Source organism: Lolium perenne, chromosome 4 (assembly GCF_019359855.2).
Source record: "Lolium perenne isolate Kyuss_39 chromosome 4, Kyuss_2.0, whole genome shotgun sequence".
Taxonomy (NCBI): Eukaryota; Viridiplantae; Streptophyta; class Magnoliopsida; order Poales; family Poaceae; genus Lolium; species Lolium perenne.
The window spans coordinates 345,938,914-345,961,324 of record NC_067247.2 but is presented as its reverse complement, the minus strand read 5'-3'; the positions used below and the strand labels follow the sequence as shown (position 1 = coordinate 345,961,324).

At 44.6% G+C, this 22,411-nt stretch overlaps 2 protein-coding genes across 2 annotated transcripts; one reads left to right on the top strand and one right to left on the bottom strand.

The window, feature by feature from the left end:
• Window positions 1-2,060: 2,060 nt before the first annotated feature.
• LOC127349227 (NDR1/HIN1-like protein 13) lies at window positions 2,061-3,158 on the bottom strand. The gene has a single exon (XM_051374995.2). The coding sequence runs from the start codon at window positions 3,012-3,014 to the stop codon at window positions 2,211-2,213; it is 804 nt and encodes a 267-aa protein (XP_051230955.1). The 5' UTR covers window positions 3,015-3,158; the 3' UTR covers window positions 2,061-2,210.
• Window positions 3,159-7,399: 4,241 nt separating this feature from the next.
• Window positions 7,400-12,498, top strand: LOC127297065 (pumilio domain-containing protein C4G8.03c). The gene is made up of 5 exons (XM_051327316.2): window positions 7,400-8,949; window positions 9,170-9,332; window positions 10,608-10,771; window positions 11,669-11,927; window positions 12,028-12,498. The coding sequence occupies exons 1-5, from the start codon at window positions 7,640-7,642 to the stop codon at window positions 12,130-12,132; spliced, it is 2,001 nt and encodes a 666-aa protein (XP_051183276.1). The 5' UTR covers window positions 7,400-7,639; the 3' UTR covers window positions 12,133-12,498.
• Window positions 12,499-22,411: the final 9,913 nt, after the last annotated feature.

Sequence of the window (22,411 nt, the reverse complement as noted above, 5' to 3'; positions counted from 1 at the left end):
GCCAACACTCATAAGAATACCGATTATTCGGAATCTCACCTTGATAACAAAGCTTTCATTTTTATCCGCAGTATCTCGATTGCAAATTTGGTTTCTACATGTTCTCGATTTCAGGTAGGAATTAAGACCCTCGCAGTTTAGGATGGTCGTGCACCCCCAAAATCAGTAGCTCCTGAAGATTGGCCTAGCGATTGCATTGGCGCACGTACTTCGCATGTGTAGTCGGATCGTTAAGCCTGAAGTCCACCCACAAATCAAATTATCTTCACCCCATCGAAATTCGGACACCTTTGCCCTATCATATGCCACCTAGAGTCCAGCACGCTAGGGTAGGTCGCATGATCTTCTCCTAGCTGAGCACCTCTCCATGGTCAACGACCCGTTCATGGACATCTACACGAAGTTCATGGACATCTACACGAAGTTCATGGACATGGTCAACCTACCGGAGAAATACATGTTTACAGAGATAGGGCTCGGCTGCTGCGGTCACCTACAAGGCCACTGCTGACCATATCATCAAGAGTTTAAGACCTATGTCCTCCACTTCATCAACAAATGTAAGATGATAGTTTTGCATCGTAGTGCTATGTGCTACGCATATACTCCCTCCGTTCTAAAAATAAGTGTCTCAATTTTTTCTAAATACGAATGTATCTACAACTAAAATGGGTCTAACTTATTTTGGTATGGAGGAAGTACATAGATTTGGTTACAATGTTCATCTTATCCCTCAGTTTTCAGTTTGGTTACATTTTACTGACAACATAAACTGAAATGGAAATGCAATGAAAAAACACTAAATAATTTATCTTCTTTAGATGGAAGTCTGCAATAACTTTTTTTGTATACGGATTATATCAAATTGGGGACATTATGGATATTACACAACTCAAGAACCTAAACTCTATAAGCCCAAAATAAGGGTAGTATCAGTTTTTGGGAGCTTTTCTCCGCCGGTGCTTATCTCCACCGAAATGCATAAGCTTTCTAATGCATAAGCAGAAGCTCAACACAAGTAGCCCTAGGAGCCAATAAAATCGAAGAAACTAGTACGTGTGGAAATAGTCATTAGCGGGATAGAGATTTGGTGTACATGGGTACCAGTGATCTCTTTATTTTAAAAAATGAAATCATGTTTCTATTTTTTTTTCAAAAAATTAAAAAGTATCATGATGCAGCCAGTAATGTATCAGTGGCGGAGCCAGGACATTAATCTTGCGTAGTCACTTCAAAATTGTGTAGTCACTTTGGGTGCGTCACAGTGCCAATAAATATTAAGTGATCCTATATGTACACTGAACTGCTACAATTTGAGCAAGTAGATTGTGTTGTTAGATGTTTATAGGCTTAGTGCCTTAGTGCAATGAACGGGTTTGTAATAAGAAGACCTAGAACACATGTGTGAGACTTACCGTGTAAGAGTAATAAGAAGACATAGAACTTGGAACCACGAACACCAGTATTGTTTCATTATTACGTTCAGTATTATCACGTTATAGACTTATAGTACATTATATTATCCCTAATTTGTTTTAAATTTTCATAGTGAGTTGTGAATTATATATAGGCATTGAGAAATGAAATTTGACGACCGTGGCAACGCACGGGCATTTGTACTAGTGTACCTAAAACATGTGTAGTTAATTGACTACGCTACTATAGTGTGGCTCCGCCACTATAATGTATCTCACAAACATGCAAATTTTCAATTGAAAATAACGTGTAGTTTGGGCTACACAAAAATGTAGATATGAGCGTAGTGATTTCAAATCTCTAAAAAATACAGACTTTATCATTTTTTGTATATCCGAGAATACAAAACATTTGAAATTTAGATTTTTCACATTAGATACATTTATAATTTTGTTCCATAATTTTTAAAACTTGCAAATATAATTTTTTGAATTTTTTATACGCGGAGAGCTCGGGGGCAAAATGACTTTCCCCATTACCAGCCCTATGCATGGTGAGCTTAAAGGATGGTTGCATCATACATGTGTCAAGCGTGAACATTTCTCCATGATTCACTTCACGCAAGGTCCAGCGAGCCCCAGATCTTGGTTAGTAACAATGTATACATACTGCACACAACGGAGCCTCCTCGATCAAGAGCCAACATACAATTTACACACGACGACGCGAGCCCATCAGTCATCATCCACCGCACGCCGCCCTGGCCATAGATCCCACTAACGCACAAACCATGGTCATTTATCGAAGCTGCTCCTGCAATTCTGCGACGAAATGTGCACGTCCTTCCTTAGCCCGGCCGTTCTGATGTCGCATACCACGGCCAGGCTCGTCGTCTGGAACCCGAGCGCGCCGACGTGCACCTGCACAGGCACGTCCACCGCGAGCTCCAGCGCCACCAGCGAGCCCTTCTTGGACCCGCTACTCAGCGCCTTCTCCACCCCCTTGGGGGGCGGGTGGCCGACGGCGTGCAGCAGCACGTTGAAGTCCGTGGCGTCCTCCCCGCCCTCCTCGGGCTTCCCCACCCCGCCCTTGGCCAGGGCCGTCCCCTGGTGCAGCAGCGTCGCCTTGCCGCCGTCCTTGTACCACAGCGCGGTCACCTTGTTGGGGTTGATCGCCGTCAGGAAGAAGTCGTAGTCCACGTGGTGCTGCGCCGACGCGTTGTGGACGGAGAGCCGGTCGACGGAGAAGCTGGGCGGATACGGCCGCAGCACGACGACGAAGAGCGCGATGCCCGCGCCCAGGAGCAGCGCCGCCGTGACCGCGAGGCCGACCGTGAGCTGCACGCACGGCGAGCACGCGGGGTCCCCGGCACGCTTGCCGCCGCCGGCGCGCTCTGTGCGGTACCGCTCGGCGAGGTACGCGTTCTCGGGGGGCGGCACGCGGTATATCTGGTCCTTCTGGACCTTGACGACGTAGGTTTCGCCCGGCGGCGGCTTGAGCTGGCGCGGTGCGGCGACGGGCTCGAGCGGGGAGCCGAAGGGGGTGGCGGAAGAGGCCTGCTCGGGAGAGGAGAAGGGTAGAGGTGGCCTCTCCGCCATGAGAGGATAGAGGACGGCGGCGTAGCGAGGCGGCGAGGTGCGAGGAGACGGGAGGGAGGACGTCGCATGAGGCGGGCGGGCGGTGCCGTGGAGCGGGCGATTTGGAGGGAAAGCAGGAGCCGGGGGAGCGCCCGTGCGCGCCACGGTTTTGACGACATGGCTATTGTTGGCAGTGGTGCCACCGCGCCGGACAAGGCGACGGGCCACCTTGCTTCCTTGCTTGCTTGATGCGTTGCAGAGACCATGTACTGAATGGGTTTGCACACCACATCTCAGATGAGATGCACAGACAAAGTTCACAAACACATACGCATGGCCTGGAACTGGAACTGGAACAAAATATTCTGGCCGGTCAATTCTGTGCCATGCCATGTCCAAAATTTGTGGTAATTTTATATATTGAAAAAAGGAACCGAATCTTCCTAGAAACAAAAGATGATCAAGTATTGTACTTGTATAAAAATATTTGAGCTCGAAATGATTTTCATGGTATTCTGGGGAAAAAAAGATAAATTTATGATGAATATAGCGTGAATAGTACATGAACATGAGGCTTGTTCGATTTTGTCTTTTTTTGCCCAGGATACCATAGAAATCATTTCGAGCCTAAACATTCTTGTACGGGTACAATACTTCATTATCTTTGGTTTACAAAAAGATTCAGATTTTTTTTGCCTTTTTATTGAATTACTGATTTTCTTTTAGAATGTCATGGGCGCTTGCACCTGGGAGCATTGATGTATTTTCCCCATGGCATCCCACTACTTAATCGAGTGCATTCATGGATGGCAATTAAGATCCATCAGTTACGCTTGTGCAAGAGATATTCTTGCTGCAACGAAGCAAATCCTGTTGTGACAATTCAATGCCGGTGTACAGAAAAGGAAACGTATAATGCGACTTGGTCGCTAATCGATGCATGAAGGATTGCATGGCTCCCTATAACCAACACTGAGAAAATTCTTTCCAATTAATAACTTTTAGCTACCGGAGTAACCTTCAAACTCACAGCCCATTCTTCATAAGATGTGTTCTAGCACCCATTCAGTGACAATGTCGATCCAACACAAAAATTTATAAGTTGACAACTAAAGGGAAAGAAATCATTTGACATTCACATCCCTATAGTAAATCAACAGAAGTTCTAAAAAAAAAAATCCAAAGGTCTAACTTCCTCGGTGCAACTACTAAGTTAGTATATGGCGGTAAAACCCCTCAAGAGGTTCCAACTCGACCAAACATTTTTCTCAACCCAACTACAAAATAGCTTTCAACTCGAAAAACTAAAGGCGAGGGCGATGACAATATTTCATTTTAGGTTTCAGTTTTGTTTTTCACATTCTTACATAGTGTCTACGAGCACGTGTTGGAGCTGCATGTAGCTCTTAATTTACAATTAATTTCTTTCATCTCTTCTCTAACTCTGCAAAAATATAGCTCCCTTACATAAACCTATTGTACTTGCTCTTAGAGCAAGTTCAATAGCCTATATGCCCTTTTTTAATTTTTTTCCATAATAAATGATGTTGTTGGAATTTCGGAAAGGCGGTCTAATTACCGGAATGGCATCAGGCTCACCTGTCACAATTTTGACTGCTCAATAACCAATCTGATCTACCCAACTACTGGTTATAAGTAGGTGTCATGCTATCTATAGCCAACTTATTGCCAACTGTAAATATACAACTTTATTAATACATGATCCACCTTTCATTCTCATAAAGTGTCAGAGGTGGATCTTGCATGAGAGCTCACTTAGGGCATGTGCAATAGTGTCACGTCAACTTTCACTTTGAGCCGCCATGTAGGATATTTGCTGAGTTGAAAGGGAGAATAGAGAAAAAAGAGGTTGTTTTCTCTTTACTAAGGATGACCTTAGAAAATAAGAGAATAAGATTTGCTCAATTGCACATGCTTCCCTTAGCAATATCATTTTCTACTAAAATTTAATTAATTCTCAATATTTGCAAGGGATGATAATAAGTGATGAGGGCATGTACAATGGTGTGATTGCGGCCTTTTCTTAGCCTAGCCACGTAGGATTTTTTCTTAGTTAAAGGAGAAAGAAATAAGAAAGAGAAGGTTATATCTTCCCTTAGCTAAGAGATCATTTCTTAGATAATAAGAGAAGGCTAGTTTATGCACTGTACGAGATGTCTTCCCTTATCAAATTAATTTCTTACTAAAATTTAATTCTTTATTATTAATTGCTAGGTATGACAATAAGAGATAATGCATTGTGGGACTTATCTCTATTACAGCTCTAGATGACGTAGATGGGTAGGAAACCCTAACACATTACACACGTTATAGCTATTGCCTTTTCTAGATGACTTGGAGCATGGGCGTACCTAGCGGGGGGGCCGGTGGGGCCGTGGCCCCCCCAGAATTTCTGAATTCTTTTTGGTACCCCTAACAAAAAAGCCCAGTAAGCCCAATCTCAGTTCGTTCCCAGCGAGAGATGAGATCAGGAACTCACGAACCACAAAACCAGTCACGACTTCGACTCACGACCACTCAGGGCATCTCCAGCGGCGCGACGCATTTTGGACGCTCAAAAGTGGTCGCGAGCGTCCGTTTGCGTCGCCCCGCGAACGCCAAAATGACCGCGTGGGGCGAAATGTCTGTTTGCGTCGGGGGCTACCTCCAGCGGTCCGACGCATTTTGGACAAGCAACTGTTTTTCTTTTTTGTGCTACTTCTTTTCAATTTAGTTGAATGATCAAGTTTTAAACGCGAAAAAGATGTGGAGGTAGGGTAGCTGGGCGTGGAGCCCGGATCGCTTGGCGTCGCCGGCGATTCCCACCAATGCAGGAATCCGGGCGAATTGCGTCGCCCCGCTGGAGCAGGCCCCAGACGCATTTCCGGTCACGGCGGACGAAAACGGTCGCTGAGCGTCCGTTTGCGTCGCGCCGCTGGAGATGCCCTCACGCGATTCCCCGCCGCCCCGGCGCCGCCGCCGCTCGCCCCTCTCCCGGAACTCCTCGACGCTCTCTGCCTCTCCGGCGGCCGCTGTCCGCCCAGCGCTTCCCGGACTCCCTCTGCGGCCGCCCTGAGCCCTCCCCGCCGACCGCCGCTTTTCCCACCGGCCGGCACTCTCCTCGGCCAGTCCCTGCCTATTCCCGCCGGCCACCACAGCCCGGGCCACAGCGTTGCGCTCCAGCAGTCCAGCATCTGGCAGCATGTACGCGTCTGTTGCTCGCCATTAACCATTTACTGATGCTATTTTCATTTGTTATAATTAATATTTAAGACATAAAATTGCCCCTGCTATTTAGCTATTCTCTATGTTAATGTTAAAATTAGTAGTTTGACACTTGTAGAAATGAAGTCACTTATATGTTTGAATGTTTCAGTTGTGTAGAAATAAAGATGAATGGCCAAATTGAGTTACTTTCCGTGAAATAAGAATCAAAGAAGATTGCATCTTCTTCAACACCGATTGGTCATAGATAATGAATAAACCGAAGATGGCGGGCTTTTGTTGGCGTACCTTGATTCCGCACCTCCGGTCGGATCCAATATCGAGAGTGATATTAAAAATTTGTCTTATATATTGTTCATTACTTTATTTGGAAGCGTTTTTCACAATTTGAGAGGCGCAAAATTTTTTTTTTTTTGAGGTGTGCCCCCCCTCCAATTCTTTCCTGCGTCCGCCACTGACTTGGAGGGCTAAGAAAAGGCGTGCCTTCCGTACTATTGTACATGTCTTACCTTCTCTTGTACTTGCTCCTAACATACAGCCCTTGCAAGATATAGCAGGCAAAAAAAAAGTAAATGCAACCTCACTTAAATACAACCCTTAAAAGATAATGTATTGTAATGGTTGTCTCTTAACATGCACAACTGTTCAGAATAATATGCTAAGAGCCAATGTATTGTGAGGGGTTCTGAATACATAATGCCACTCCCTCCATTTGCAATCAGTTTGCGTTTTGGGTTTAGTTAAAGTTTTACTTTGTGAAGTTTTACTGAACATATAGGAAATGTCATATGCAATGTTAAATTTATAGGATTTAGAGTAATCATGAAATATATATTCATGTTACATGCACTTGGCATTAATGTTGCTGATTTTTTCTATACTCTTAATCAAACTTAATGATTTTAACTAAATTCAGAGGGCAAAGTAAGTGCAAAATGGAGGAAGTAAATGGAAATGAAAACCATGGGCAAAAACTGAAACATAGAGATTGTCCTTTAAATGCTCAGATCTCATGCCCCTAGAAAGACGGTTAAAAACTGACCATGAGGTGGCATACGTACAAAGCTCGTAGAGACTAGCTATTATACGGTGGACATGGTGTATTGTACTCGTCCCTCTCCCACCAATGCGGAGGAGGAGCTGAGCAGAAGGAAGCAGAAGGAGAAGCCGAGTCAATAGAATAGGAGGATTGGGTATATAAACCCACCGCCTCCATCTTGCGCCCCTCCTCTCCCCTTTTGCATGCCTCACCGGCCTCTCCACCTCCCCCAATCCCTCCAATGCACCACCACTACTGCTAACCCCTGCTCCCGATCCCCACCCCCGATCCGCCCGCCTCCCCCGATTCCCTCCAGGTTGTTGCAATCCGATCGGATTTTTATTTCTCCCCTTTTCTTGGTTCTTGCTTTCTTGATCTGAAGATGACGGGCGGGATGGTGGCGGCGGCGGCGGCGGCGCCCGCGACGGTGGACGACGAGAGGCCCGAGGAGAAAGAGATGGACTTGCTCCTCAGCGAGATCCCCCAGGTCACCGCCCCGCAAGGACACCGCCTCGGCGGCGGACCGCCGCCGCGCCATCACGGGAACTCCACCCCGCGCCACCACGGCCACGGCGGGGACGCGTACTACGCCATCGCCATGACTAGCCGCCGCGATGACGGTGGCCACCTGCCGGGCGGCGGCGGCGGCTTCCGCGTGTACCCGGCGCCTCCAAGCCCGTTCGTCGGCGGCGCGCCCTCCCCGCTGCCGCAGGCGGCGGACGACCCGGCGGAGAAGCTGTGGCTGGCGAGCCAGTTCCGCGGCCTGCTCCTCGAGGACGGCGCGCCCGCGCCCGCCAACACCGCCCCGCCGGATTTCTCCGCGGCGCACGGCGCCTACTTCGGCTACCACTTCGGGGCGCCGGGTTCCTCGTTCCACGGCGAGCCCCTACCGCCTGATCAGGCCAGGTACGCCGCGCCGCCGCCGCAGCAGCGCTTCGCCCTCGGAGGAGGAGCGGACGTCGGCCTGGTGGGTGGCCACGGCGCCTTCCCTAGAGCCTTGGATGCCAGCATGGGCGGCTTCGTGTACAACAGGACAGGAAACAGCACCGGCATCGGCTTGATGCACCCTGGTCACGGCCATGCCCATCCCGACCCCTTCATGCTTCCCGGGCAGCAGGCTGCCGCCCCCGCGGAGCACAACTGGGGCTATCTTGGCAGCACCGGCCCCATCGCCTTCGACCCCCGTGGCCGTTCACCCAAGCAGCAATGCGAGTACGGCGTGCCTGTGCCTGTGGCTGGGAACCGGTACACCAAAGGCGGCTTCAATCAGGTGGAGGTGTTTCGCCGCGAGGACGGTCAGAATTTCGACGGGAAGAAGAACGTCCCTTTCCTGAACCGTGCCAAGGAGAGGAGGTTCCAGCATCATGGCAACAGCAGGGCGCTGGAGCTGGAGAGCCCCAGGATGCTGAGGTACGAGAACATGGTTGGAGTCAAGGGCTACATCTACTTCATGGCCAAGGACCAGAATGGGTGCCGCTTCCTGCAGCAGAAGTTTGAGGAGGAGAAGCATCACGTGGATGTCATCTTTGAGGGAATCATCGACCACATTGCAGAGCTCATGACCAACTCCTTTGCCAACTATCTCATTCAGAAGCTTCTGGACGTGTGTGATGAGGAGCAGAGGCTCAGGATCATTGTTGTGCTCACAGAGGACCCTGTCAAGCTGCTCAGAATCTCTCTCAACACACATGGGTAATTCTCTTGTCTTCTCAAAAGCGATCAATTAAGTGCATTATGATCCTGACATAATAAGTAATTGAAATCCTAACCAATTGTCATAAATGTTGATTTGAGAATGTTGTGATATATATCAAGTGTGCTGTGATGCTTGCATTGCAATATATACCCCTTTTGTTACTACTACCTTCATGCAGATGATTGGTGATGATTTGGTTGTTGTAATCTGTTTCAGGACAAGGGCAATACAGAAATTGATAGAGACTGTTAAGACGAGGAAGCAGATAGCACTCATTGTTTCGGCCCTAGAACCAGGCTTTATGCATCTTGTCAATGACCTTAATGGTAATCATGTCATACAGAAATGCTTGTCCAACTTTGGTGCAGAGGAGAACAAGGTACATAGTAGTAGTTACTCGAAAAGTGCTTTATTTTTCTGTTGCAAAACTGATTTTGATCAACATTTGTTAGTTGCTGCATTTTCCTACGGTGCACTAAATAAATTTGATAATCAGTACCGAAACATGGAATTTACCAGCTATGTATGTGGACCATATCATGCAATTTGTAGTACCTAGTGCAAAAGTGAAGTACTTAAACGGTTAGACCTAGTGTACGAACTCAGAAGCAGTATCATGGTTTGAGATTCTAACTTGCGTTATGCATTTGTAATCAGCCATATTTTACTTACGTTAAGTATATTATTTGGCAAATGAACTATTACTACGCCGTACTACATCATTAAGCAGAATCTTAGGAATGTACCCTCGAATATATTCATGAGGCTTTGTTTGCCGATGAGAAACATTCTAGCAAAAAGTAACAGTACTGTAGTTTGTTCTAGAGTTCCCATCTTAACTACATATGCATCACTGCATGTACAAGAAGTACTTCAGGTTCATGTGTTCAACTGGTTCTCATTCTTGAGTACATATGATACATGAGATCTCTGCACAATTAACTAGAACCAAAATAGGACCTGAATTCAGTTTAGCAAATTAGGACATTAAAAAAATCCACGTCCTAAAATGAACAACCAAATTGTGAGTATGCTTTACTAAATTACTAGCTGTTTAGGTTCTCTTGAGGACCATTTTCTTGCAATATTATCTTAGTGGTGATGATGTCTTGTGGCCCGTTCTGCCCTTCGAGTTCCCCTCTCTCTATGTACTTGACTTTGATTATGATATATCACGCACTTTCCTTTATTCTTTAGTATTATATTTTACATATTTGTGCATTTACCTTGTGTTCAGAAGAACTCATAGACCAATATCAGTAGGAACCTGTGGTATGATAAGCTTTCTACTACACAGTAATATCTCGATCACCATGTCATGTACCAGACCTCACACTATTATTTTCTTAACTTACATTTGATGCAACGGCGAATGACGATATAGAAACTAATTCATGGAGCAAGCATGATCGTGCTGCCAACTGCCAATAGCTCGATGTATGAAATTTTTAGAGGAAAAATGCCTATTGGATACTTTTTGAATGTCATAAGCCATAATATTAGCACATTTTAAAACTAACACGCCAGGTGTGTTAGTAGTGCGTAATGGGATTCTTATGCAAAAAAATATGTGCGACATATGCAGTGATCTGACTTGATTTGATTATATATCGTTATCATCTGCAATATGTTTATTCCTACTCTCCTTACACAGTTCATATTTGATGCTGCTGCAAATCATTGTTTTGAAATGGCAATACATCGCCATGGCTGCTGTGTTTTACAAAAGTGCATAACTAGTGCACGTGGTGAAAATCAAGCAAAGCTAATTGTTGAAGTGTGTGCTCATGCCTTTCAGCTGGCTCAAGATCCATTTGGGTAAACCCACCCTTCCTCTTTACTAGCTGCTTATAATGTGCTATTGCAAAGGAACATAATTGCTTTATGTTTCTTCCTGTTTTCTTGCAAAACAGTGCTAAGGGGAAGAGATCTCACCAGTGACATGTTATCAACATTGAATATATCGATTCATATTGCTCATAGATTTTGAATTAGGATTAATAAAGGGAATAAGGTCGCTTATACTGCATCGATGCATATTTTTTGTATACTTTTTGAATACTGTTGCTCATCTCTTGCATGTAACTGACACTACAGCGATCTTTTCCTGGAGAAGTTTTCTTCACAATCATTCTCAAAAGGAGAATTATCTTCACACAATTGACTTAGTTATCCCTTTGACCTGAAAAAAACATTTTTCCCATTGTCTCTGTTGCTACAGATTATGTGTAGTGTCAATCAAAATATAATTGATTAGTTCAACTCAACTACCCATCTATACTTTGACCTGTTGAGTTATACGTACCCATGGTCTGTTGCATTTCACCTACAGCACAGTAGCGGTGCTGATTCTGATATCCTATAACTTCATGAACCCAAGCTTTAAAGCGAGACTGGAGGGGGCGGCATCCCTCGGCATATTGTTATAGAAGAGCGAGACACTTGGTTGAATGTTCGCACCCCATAGGGATCGAACCCCAAACTTTGTTGGAAGAATTATTTGGACGATTAGATTTACTTTCTTGCTTACTTTTCCAATCCTTGAGAGACATTTCAAACCAGATTTATCTTTTGGGCAGTAGTGAATATATCTCCAGCATGTGTTTAATTTATCTATCATGAGATTAATGTTATGATACCTGGAAGCAGATGTAGCATCATGTGACTATATTAACTCGAAAATAACTAAATGCTTGCCTATTTCCCTTATTTCAGCAATTATGTGGTCCAGTATGTCCTGGACCAGAGAATTCCTTCTGCAAATGCACACCTGGCATCTCAGTTTGAAGGAAGTTATGTTTATCTCTCAAAACAAAAAGTGAGCAGCAATGTGGTGGAGAAATGCCTGAAGGTGTTCTCAGACGAGGACAAAGCTGCCATAGTGTTTGACTTGATCTCAGTGCCTCATTTTGAGCAACTGCTGCAAGACCCTTTTGCAAACTATGTTATTCATACTGCCCTTGTTAACAGCAGGGTGAGTGTTTCCATCCATATGCTTATTTTAGTACGTAAAAAAACTCCATGCATAGTGTTCAGGATTACCTTCCCTTATTTACTATCATGTTTCCTGACAGGGCCATGTCCATAATGCCCTTGTTGAAGCAATCCGCCCTCATGAAGAAGCCCTTCGGACCAGTCCCTGTTGTAAGAGAATCTCTAGAGCTATCTCTAGGAGGTGAGAGGTGTATAATCTGCGATACCAAAGAAAGCTGTATTGTTGTCATTTATGTTCACTAGCTGTTTACTATGATGTATCTGCACACGATCTTCGGATTTCAAAAAGGTGGTTTTGGTCACAAGAAGGCTCGACTTGTCGTCGGCTTGTAGAGTTTACCAGGTGTTGCCATCCGTGATGTAGTTTTGCTGCGCGCCTATTCCGATGGCGATGGTGTAAGAGTTGTAAAAAAACGTGTGCCTTTCTGAATTGTCTATTTTGTATCTGCTGTAATGTTTTCCTTTGGATTGTGGGAACAGAGAATAATTAATACTGGTGGACAAGTTGCTATAATTGTTGCTATACATTTGTGATTGCAACCTTCTTGGAAGACATCTCTCCAGTTCTGTCAATGAAACAGGTGAATCATACCATGGGGATTACATAATTTTTATTATACTGGTTTGCTCATTTTTGAGAGGCTCGTATATTAAAAATTATCACATGACTAACCTGTTATTGAAGCTACATATGTGGTGTTTTGGTGCATTTATTATATTTACATCTTATATATTTGGAGAGTTGCACTGAATCCTGATGCTTGAAATTTGTGGGTTCCTGAACATATTATTTCTGAAGGTGCTACTTACAACTAGCTCGAATGAATTTCCACTCATACCAAAGTAACATTCATCAACAAATTGTTGAAAAGGTGGAAATCTTTTTCCTTCTCAAATTACTCTACCTGTATTAGAATTCCATGATTAAATTCAGTTCACACCTATAGTAATATCAGTGAGCAGAAAGGACAAGAATCACTGCTTGTAGTATAGAACCAGCCAGCCTCACGGATGAAGTATCTGGCAATAGGATTTCTATATCAGGTAACACCTTATGCGGAGATGGCGTCTTCTGTTGAAGGAGAATCTGTGTCTGAACTGGTATGAAGATTTTCCTGAATTAATGAGACCACCTTTTTCAAAATAGAATTTGTCTGTTACCGGAACAGGTCTTTGTTCTTCGGAATAGGAAATTCTTTTTTCTGTTGGAAGTGTTTATTTTCTTTTTTTTTCCTGTCTGAATGTTGTTTCAGAGTTTAATACTCCCTCCGTTCCTAGATATAGGGTGTATATTTTTGGCACGGAAATTAAGAAATGCACATTGAGAGTAAGTTAGACGAGTTTTGGGCAAGATTAGCCCTGAATTATTGCTTTGAGAAAATAGAGGAGTTTAAAAGAGCTAAGAAAATGCAATCGAATCCGTAAAAAAATTGTCCAAATGAACGATTCTACGCAATACACCTTATATTTTGGATATTTTTTGGTAAAAACTATACACCTTATATCAAGGAACGGAGGGAGTATTATTCTATGCATCTCTATTGCTCGTGGTATTATTAATCAAAGGAGTACTCCCTACGGTGAGAAAAATATTTATGGAGCCCTAACAGAAACTATTTATGCCAGCAGAATCTCCCATTTAGTGGCAGTTTGCAGTTTCTTCAGAAAAACTCTACTGACGGATTTTCCTTTTAAAACGGCTCAACACCCAGAGCACAAGCACCAAACTAGTACTGTACTTGGTTCTCACGGAATTTTCTTTTTTGAATAGGAAGGCAGAGGAATCTATACCTTATATATATTCAAAAGCAGACCGAGGTCTGAGAATACCGAGAAACAAGGGGGTCTGGGCCAAACAGGCAAACATGCAAGCAAAAACCAAGAAAAGGCATCAAGGAAAAAGAAGAAACACACTTAAGACAACTTGCTCGCCCAAGCTAGGACACTCGTTCTGATTTGCTCTTTTTCGTCCCTGTGCTCCATATCTGAAGAGTTTCATAAATCTGCATTCTTGTCCAATTCCAGTGAAACGTTTGCTCCTCAAATATTCTCGCATTTCTCATGCTCCATAGGGTTACTGCACATCCGGGAAAGGCAATGTTCCATAACCGGACTGTTATTTCTTCAGCAGTAGTCACGAAAGAAAGGATGTTGGCACTATTGGTAGCAAGATCATCAAGGCTTAAATGTCTCCACACTTGCTGCTCCTCCTTGCACCGCAGCAAAATATGACTGATGGTTTCAACGGCAGGACAAATCTTGCAACCAGCATGTACCAGTGTTTATTAATCATGTTGTAAAGGGTGTTCAGCCTATCTCTGAAAACTAGCCACAGAAAAACAGAGTGTTTCTCTGGAATAACAGGGTGTCAGGGCGCCACATATATAAATAGGGTGTCCATATAATGCCGCCAAAAGTATTCAGTTTGCAGAAACAGGATGTGGTTGCATCTTTAGCAAGAGAGGCTGTCCGACAATCTGGTGCGTCGTCCACCGGGCCAATAAATAGAAGTCGATCAAGGATATCACAGAGCTCTAGGATCAGAGATTTAACAGCTCATAACAAAGCGCTTCTTTGCATGTTTTTATGCAAAATTCTATTACAAGACAGTGAAGTGCCATGCAACCAGTGGTTAGCTCAGCAGTATCTGAAGGATTGTATTCCTCACAATTGTAGAGCTATTGAAACTGCAACTTGGATCTTTTTTGCAAGTTTAGTCCCGTTGGTGCAGAAATCCACACAATGCAAACTTGGGGCCAGGCATACAATCTCCTTCTGGATTGAGCACTGGACAGATCTTGGCAGACTATATACTTGAGTATCCGGTTTTACAGACATTTGCAAAGACATATCCGCTTCTTTCTTTTCTTTGCACATTGCACCAATTCTGACGCTGAACAAAATGTTCAGCTATTGCCCTTCGTTTAATTGCAGTGGCATTTCTCAAATACGCAATAATTATAGTGGCATATATCTAATTAACCCTTTAATGAATCCTATTGCATGCTATGTATATGAAATGGGATTTGTGTTTGCAATCTGACAGCAACGACTTTTGTTAACAGCTTTGTCAAGCTATGAACCAGAAAAAGAGGCCTGAAGGCTGAAGTGTTTGATTTCTGTTAGACATGCAATATCACTACCACGTCTCCCCTCTGAAGACCGGTTCTCATGCCTGAGATAACCATTATCTAGAGCACGTTGTGCATGTTCCTATTTAGTTGGATCTCAACTGTAATCTCTCTCTATCTCTTTCTCGTGTAACTCATATATATGTGAACCCCACGAGGATGAATACCACTATGCATAGTTTCAACTCAATATAACTCTTTCAATTTTCACAGGGATAGAGAACTGAGTGCTAGCTCAGTGGCAAGGCTTGCAATTGTGCAGCCAGCCCATCTGGGTTCGAGTTCCAACGGGACCAAGTTAAATGGGGTGTAAAGGTTTCAACATCTATCTAAGGGCATCTCCAACGGGGCGACGCAAACAGACGTTGAGCGACCGTTTGGGTCTGCCGGTGAAAGGATCGTATGCCGCACCTAGAGGGGGGGGGGGGGGGGTGAATAGGTGCTAACCAATTTTTAGTTCTTTTTCAATTTAGGGTTGACAAAGGTAAATTCTCTAGATATGCAACTATGTGAAAATTTACCTATATGACAAGGTCAACGACTAAGCAAGATATGGCTACGCAATATATAGAGGAGATAAAGGATAGAGGTAACCGAGAGTGGAGCACACGGAGACACGGAGTTGATTCCCGTAGTTCTTGGGGCACACATCCACAACCAAATTGGAGGCTCCCAAATCTGTAACAACACAACAAATCAACAAGAATACATCAACAACAACAACTAGGGATCCAAAGAGGAACACTAGCAAGGGGGCCCTCAAGCATATGAGGGGGAAATGAAAAACGCTTCGGTGAGGATGTAGATCGGGGTCTTCTCCTTCGATTCTCCAAAGCACAAGGGATTTGGGTGGTTGAGGGAGGAGATCCGGCTATTTTGGTGTTCTTGGTGGCTCAGCAATGGTGGAGGAAGATCTTAGGGTTTGAGCACCCTTCCAAGGTAGGGGAAGGGTCCTATTTATACCCCACCTACTTTTCTGCCCGTTGGAGGAGAATCGCCGGCAGTGCCGGCCAACATTCTGGTTCAGCTGGTCGACACGTAGGCCGACAGTGCCGGGCTTGAATCGCCGGCAGTGCCGGGGTGCAGCCACCGGCAGTGCCGGGGTGCATCCACCGGCAGTGCCGGCCAGGGAAAAACTTCAGCTTCTTCTTTTCTTCCTTTTTGAGTTGGTCGAGATTTACCCGTGGTATCTTTTCTATATCTGTAATTAACTTAGCACACAGTTAAATTGTCACCGGTGTTGTTAACAAACACACAAAACCTCAGAGATCATGAAATGTTCTTTCAATCCCCCCTTTTTGGTGTTTGATGACAATACCGGGATTTTGCAAAGTATAGAGCAAGAATAGCATTGTGTTTGACATAAGAGAGAAACTCCCCCTAGATGTGTGCATACAAGAATTTTGTGCATGAATATAGATGCACACATTAGGTATAGAGCAACTAAAACTTTCAAGGGGGAGAACACAATGCTTATAAGACAAATATGACAGATAATGGATGGAAGATAATACAAGTTGAGATGTGAAGATCATACCCTTCCATAATGAAATCCTCAACTGTGTAAAATCTCGAACAAGAGTCCCATAATCATATCATGTATCAATTTGAGATAAATCCAATGACAAGTTGAGATATATAAGATGATCATACCATTTCATGACAATAATCTCAACCATATTGAATACCGAAAACCATAGCAATAAGTCACTCACTAAATGGTCTTGCCCACCACACATAGAACAGAGTTTTAAACAACATAAAACACATGATAAGGTTCAACATAAGCATAGATGATAAACGGAGGACACAAGCTTTAACGGAGTGATAAAAAGCAAATGCTTGTGCCCTCAACCCTAGCAAATCCCGTGCAAGTCCTACTAGACCTTCTTCTCCCCTTTTGGCATCAAGACACCAAAAAGGAGAAAAGAAGCGATGCTACATCGTCCCATGGAAGCTCACACATCCTCGGAGGATTCCTCCGTCTCTTCATCGTCTTCAGACTCGGCAGGCTCAACTTCATCACTAGTGGGGCGCTGACGGCGAGAAGGACCAGGTAGCCCAAGCTGTTCAAACTCAGTCACATTGCCATGCTTAGAGAGCCATTCTTCTTCAGGAGTAATAATCTCCTCAGATCCACTCTCAACAGGAATATCCAACTTGCACATAATGAGCTTTGTGTTCCTCCTCTCCATTTTCCTTTCCCTATGAGCTTGATACTGACGCATGTTGATGTCAGACTTCAGACAGAACATCTTGGCCAACTTGGCCTCAATGCGAGCAAACCAACCACTGTCAGTAGGGGGAACATACTCCATATCAGAGTCTTTTTCAGCAGAATGCTCAGCACTGGGAAGACGAGGAGGATTGGGATGAGTCTTGACCTTGAGATCCTTGGGCTTGTGAGGTAGAAGAATAACATCATCAGTGAGTTTGCCAAACCCAGCATTGTCCCAGCGAGAGCAAATGAAGCACATGAAGTAGGGAGCAAACACAGGAGCCTTGCGAGACATGATGCATGCCCAAAACTCATTCCACAGAAAGTCCATCACATCAAGCTGAAGGCCAGAGTCACGGTGCTGGTGAGAGAGATACAACAGATTTCCAAGGTACCCACAGATCTGATCAACGCAGCCAACCTTAGGATTTAGGACCTCTCAGTAAATGCGGAGAAGGATGTCATACACCGGGCGAAGAAATTTCTGCGATCCATACACCACTTCTCCTTCAAGATAAAGATCAGCAAGGAGAGTCTTCTCAATGGGCTTGGGAGTGTTGTGAGCCCTAAAATATCCGTCTTCATTGGCAGGGAGCACTGGATAACCAAGACATGCTGCAAATTGGTCCCAAGTGCCATGTAACATGCGACCTCTGTCATCCAAGTCATAGTCTTGGCATCATCATTATCAACATAGACCGTGGCAAAGAATTGCCCAATCACGTCAACACAGTAAGGATGTTGAAACTTCATCAACGGAATAAGACCAAATTGCTCACAAATCTCTCGAGCTTCTGCAAAGTATTGGGCGTGTTTATCCATGTGAGCAAAGTTGATATGATGCATAGGAGCAACTCGATAGGTGGCATTAGCATAGAGATCACCAAAAGTCTTCTCTTGATACTTAGTCCAGAACAGCGCAGAACAATTGTCGGCCTTGGGAGTGGTGTAGGTGTTAGTCTGACGCAGCCGAGCATACTCATGATCAGGCCATTTCCCAACAGGCATGCCTCGCGGCCTTCGGGTGATGTTACCGCGAGGTTCAGTAGCAGCCATGCCCTTCTCCCGGCGAGATGATTTCTTGACTGGTAAGATTTCAGCTTCAAAGTCAGTAGGGACAGCCCGTTTGCCCGAGCATGATCGATGAGGACAACCTGCACCTGAGAAAGCAAGGGATAGAAGGGGCAGATGATAAGGTACACTAAAACAGAGAAAAATATGACAAGCAGTGCATGGTGAATGAAATGTTCGAGATACAATAGAAGAGGTTGGCGAAGATCTGGCATCAGCTAGGCCGGCAGTGCCGGGGTGGTATGGGCGGCAGTGCCGGCCCAACCGGCAGTGCCGGTGCGATGGGGGCAGCAATAGCGGCCCAACGGCAGTGCCGCTGAGGGGTGGCCGGCAGTGCCGGTCAACATGGAAATCGACCAGATCTGCCGCAGACTCAGCCATTGTTTCTCAAATTTTCAACACACAATGTACTAGATCATCTACCTCTATGGCAAAACCTATGGAGTGATTCATCCAACTTCTTTCTTCTAGGAAGGTCAACCCATCCTAGAGAGGGAGAGAGAGGGAGAGGAAGCTCACTAGAGGAGGAAGCCATGGAGGAGGGTGGCCTGCCTGGTTCCAGCCGACCAGAGGAGGAGGGAGGGCTCGGGATGGTGGCGGCGATGGCTGGATCGTCGGGTGGGAGGAGAGGAACGCAGAGGGGAGAATGAGGCAGTTGCCCTAACTCCCCCTCCGAGCCCTCCACTTGACCCCACGCCCACAGCGGCAGTGCCGCCCAGCCGAGGCCGGCAGTGCCGGTGCCACCGGCAGTGCCGGGGTTGAACCACCGGCAGTGCCGGGGTTGAACCACCAGCAGTGCCGGGGTGTCACCACCGGTAGTGCCGGGGTGAAGGCACCGGCAGTGCCGCCAAACCAGCCCAAGGCCCAAAAACCCTCGAAATTTTTCAGAGTTTTAGTGTATAAAGATTGGAATTGTTTCTTTAGGAAAGTTGGGGCTTAGGATAGAAAGATCACACTGTTGATTGTACGATATCACCCATATTTGCAAAACATTGCAAATAAAGACCAAACATGAGTGATTTCCCATAAGAACAAAAGATAGTCAAATAAAATCCATGAAAGATCCAAATAACTCCAACTCTTCAGAAAGAAGAGTGTGGTGGCCTAGGCCACCATATATGAGTGTTATGGCATGGCACCGCGAAGATATATCTTGGGCCCAAACCACTACTCATCATTGAAGCTCACATATCAACACATGATATAAAGAGAATGATTTCTTAATGTTGGCATTATGGGGGGAGGGATAGCTCAATAGTTTAAACCGCACTCCCCCTATTTCCATGCCGCCCACATCTAAACCAAATAAAGTTTTGAGACAAAGGTGTGTTTGCAAGATGGTCAAGCTATACTCCTTGAATCAATGATATTTAGCTCATTCCTCAAATAGCAAAACCTTGCTTCATCAAGAGGCTTCGTGAATATATCGGCAAGTTGATCTTTGGTAGGAACATAAATAAGCTCAATATCACCACAGGCAACATGATCCCTAACAAAATGATTCCGGATCTCAATATGCTTCATTCTTGAATGTTGCACCGGATTATAGGCAATCTTGATAGCACTTTCATTGTCACATAATAGAGGCACTTTGTCACTAATGACACCGTATTCCTTTAAAGTTTGCCTCATCCATAACAATTGAGTGCATCCACTTGCGGCGGCAACATATTCGGCTTCGGCGGTGGAGAGAGATATACAATTTTGCTTCTTGTCTCCCGCCCAATCCGCATCGGTGTATCCATTGAGAATAAAACTTGAGCCTTTAGGATACCAAATACCATATCTTGGGGTATCAACTAAATATCGAAAGATTCTTTTAAGAGCCATCGTGTGACTCTCCTTAGGAGAAGCTTGATACCTTGCACACACACCAACACTCAACACTATGTCCGGTCTAGATGCACAAAGGTAAAGCAAGGATCGATCATGGAGCAATATACCTTTTGAACCACCTCTTTACCATTGGGATCAAGTGCAAGATAACATTTAGTAACCATAGGAGTGGCTACACCCTTCATCTCGATCATCTTGAACCTTTTGAGAATGTCTTGGAGATATTTTGCTTGATTGATGAAAGTCCCTTATCCCAATTGCTTGATCTCAAAACCAAGAAAGAACTTCATCTCTCCCATCATAGACATCTCAAACCTATGGGTCATAAGCTTTGAAAATTCATCATTGAAAGCTTTGTTAGTAGAGCCAAAGATAATATCATCAACATATAATTGGCAAACGAAAAGCTCCCCATTGACCCTCTTAGTAAAAAGAGTGGGATCGATTAGCCCAACATCAAACCCATGGTCTATCAACAATTCTTTAAGGTGCTCGTACCAAGCTCTAGGAGCTTGTTTGAGACCATAAAGTGCTTTATCAAGATTATAGACATGGGTAGGAAAGTTGAGATCCTCAAACCCCGGGGGTTGCTTAACATAAACCTCTTCATGCAAAGGACCATTAAGAAATGCACTTTTCACATCCATTTGTTGTAACTTAAAGTTATGATGCGATGCATAAGCAAGAAGGATACGGATGGACTCAAGGTGAGCCACGGCAGCATAAGTTTCTCCAAAGTCAATTCCTTCAACTTGGGAGAAACCTTGAGCCACCAATCTTGCCTTGTTCCTCACAACATTTCCAAACTCATCTTGCTTGTTCTTGAAAATCCATTTAGTGCCTATAACATTGTGGCACCCCTTTAGCTTCTCTACTAAAGTCCATACTTTATTGCGCTTTAAGTTGTTGAGTTCATCGTGCATAGCTTCCAACCAATCCGAATCTTCAAGGGCTTCAAATACTTTCTTGGGTTCCACTAAGAAGATATAGGCATGATGATTGCTAAAGTTAGCCAATTGCCTTCTTGTGGTAACACTTGCCCTTAAATCACCAAGGACCTTGTCATGTGTGTGTTCACGAATTTCAAGGTTCCTTTCTCTTCTTGCTAGACGACGGGCCTCGATCTCCTCCTTGGTTGTTCTTGGCCTTGGAGGTATCATGAACCTTTGGTTGATCTTGTCCTTAATCTTGCACACAAGAGGGAGGGTTTTGTTCTTGTTCTTGGGTTGGTGCATCATTAGCTTCAAGAGATGGGGTTTGTTGATGTTGAGAAGATGAGGGCTCCATCGTGGTAGAGCATAGTCCTTCCCGAGACGCCACACCGTGTCCCTCAATGGGGCGGAAAAATCCCACACCCATTCTTACTATGGCATCTTGAGGTATTTCATCACCTGCACATACATCAACTTGCCCCACTTGGGAGCCATCATTTTATTCGAACTTCACACTACAAGGTTCGATGATAATCTTGGAAGATATATCAAAGACTCTATAAGTGTGAGATTCGGCACCGTAACCAACAAATATACCCTCCAAAGCTTTAGGAGCAAATTTAGATAAACGAACTCCTTTGATTTTATAGAAACACTTACACCCGAACACCTTGAAGTATGAGATATTAGGCTTGTTGCCGGTGAGTATTTCATATGGAGTCTTGTTCAAGCCCTTACGGAGATAGAGCCGGTTAGAAGAATGGCAAGCGGTGGAGATAGCTTCGGCCCAAAAGTTATAGCTGGATTTGTATTCCGCCATCATAGACCTTGCCATATCCAAGAGAGTCCGGTTCTTCCTCTCCGCAACACCATTTTGTTGAGGGGTGTATGCAGCGGAATATTGATGCCTTATCCCCTCATCACTAAGAAAATCATTGAGTGTGTAGTTCTTGAACTCGGAGCCGTTGTCACTTCTTATTGCCATAATGAGGAGATTGTGTTGGCGTTGCACCTCGGTAGCAAAGTCAATGAAGATTTGTTGAGTCTCATCTTTCTTCTTGAGAAAGAATACCCAAGTGTATCTTGAATAGTCATCAACAATTACCAAGCAATATTTGTTCGCACCAAGACTTGCATGAGTGGTAGGACCGAAGAGATCCACATGAAGGAGCTCCAATATCCTCTTGGAAGAGATGATAGTTTTGCTTGGGTGCGGAGAGTCATGCATTTTGACTTCAACACAAGCCCTACAAACACGATCTTTGGCAAAATACAC

What these genes read in the sequence shown, in the direction of transcription:
- LOC127349227 (XM_051374995.2), bottom strand. Translation starts at nt 3,014, where the DNA reads ATGGCGGAGAGGCCACCTCTACCCTTCTCCTCTCCCGAGCAGGCCTCT.
- LOC127297065 (XM_051327316.2), top strand. Translation starts at nt 7,640, where the DNA reads ATGACGGGCGGGATGGTGGCGGCGGCGGCGGCGGCGCCCGCGACGGTG. An exon ending in TTGGTGCAGAGGAGAACAAG is followed by an intron (nt 9,333 to 10,607) that starts GTACATAGTAGT and finishes CTCCTTACACAG; the next exon opens with TTCATATTTGATGCTGCTGC. An exon ending in CTGCCCTTGTTAACAGCAGG is followed by an intron (nt 11,928 to 12,027) that starts GTGAGTGTTTCC and finishes GTTTCCTGACAG; the next exon opens with GGCCATGTCCATAATGCCCT.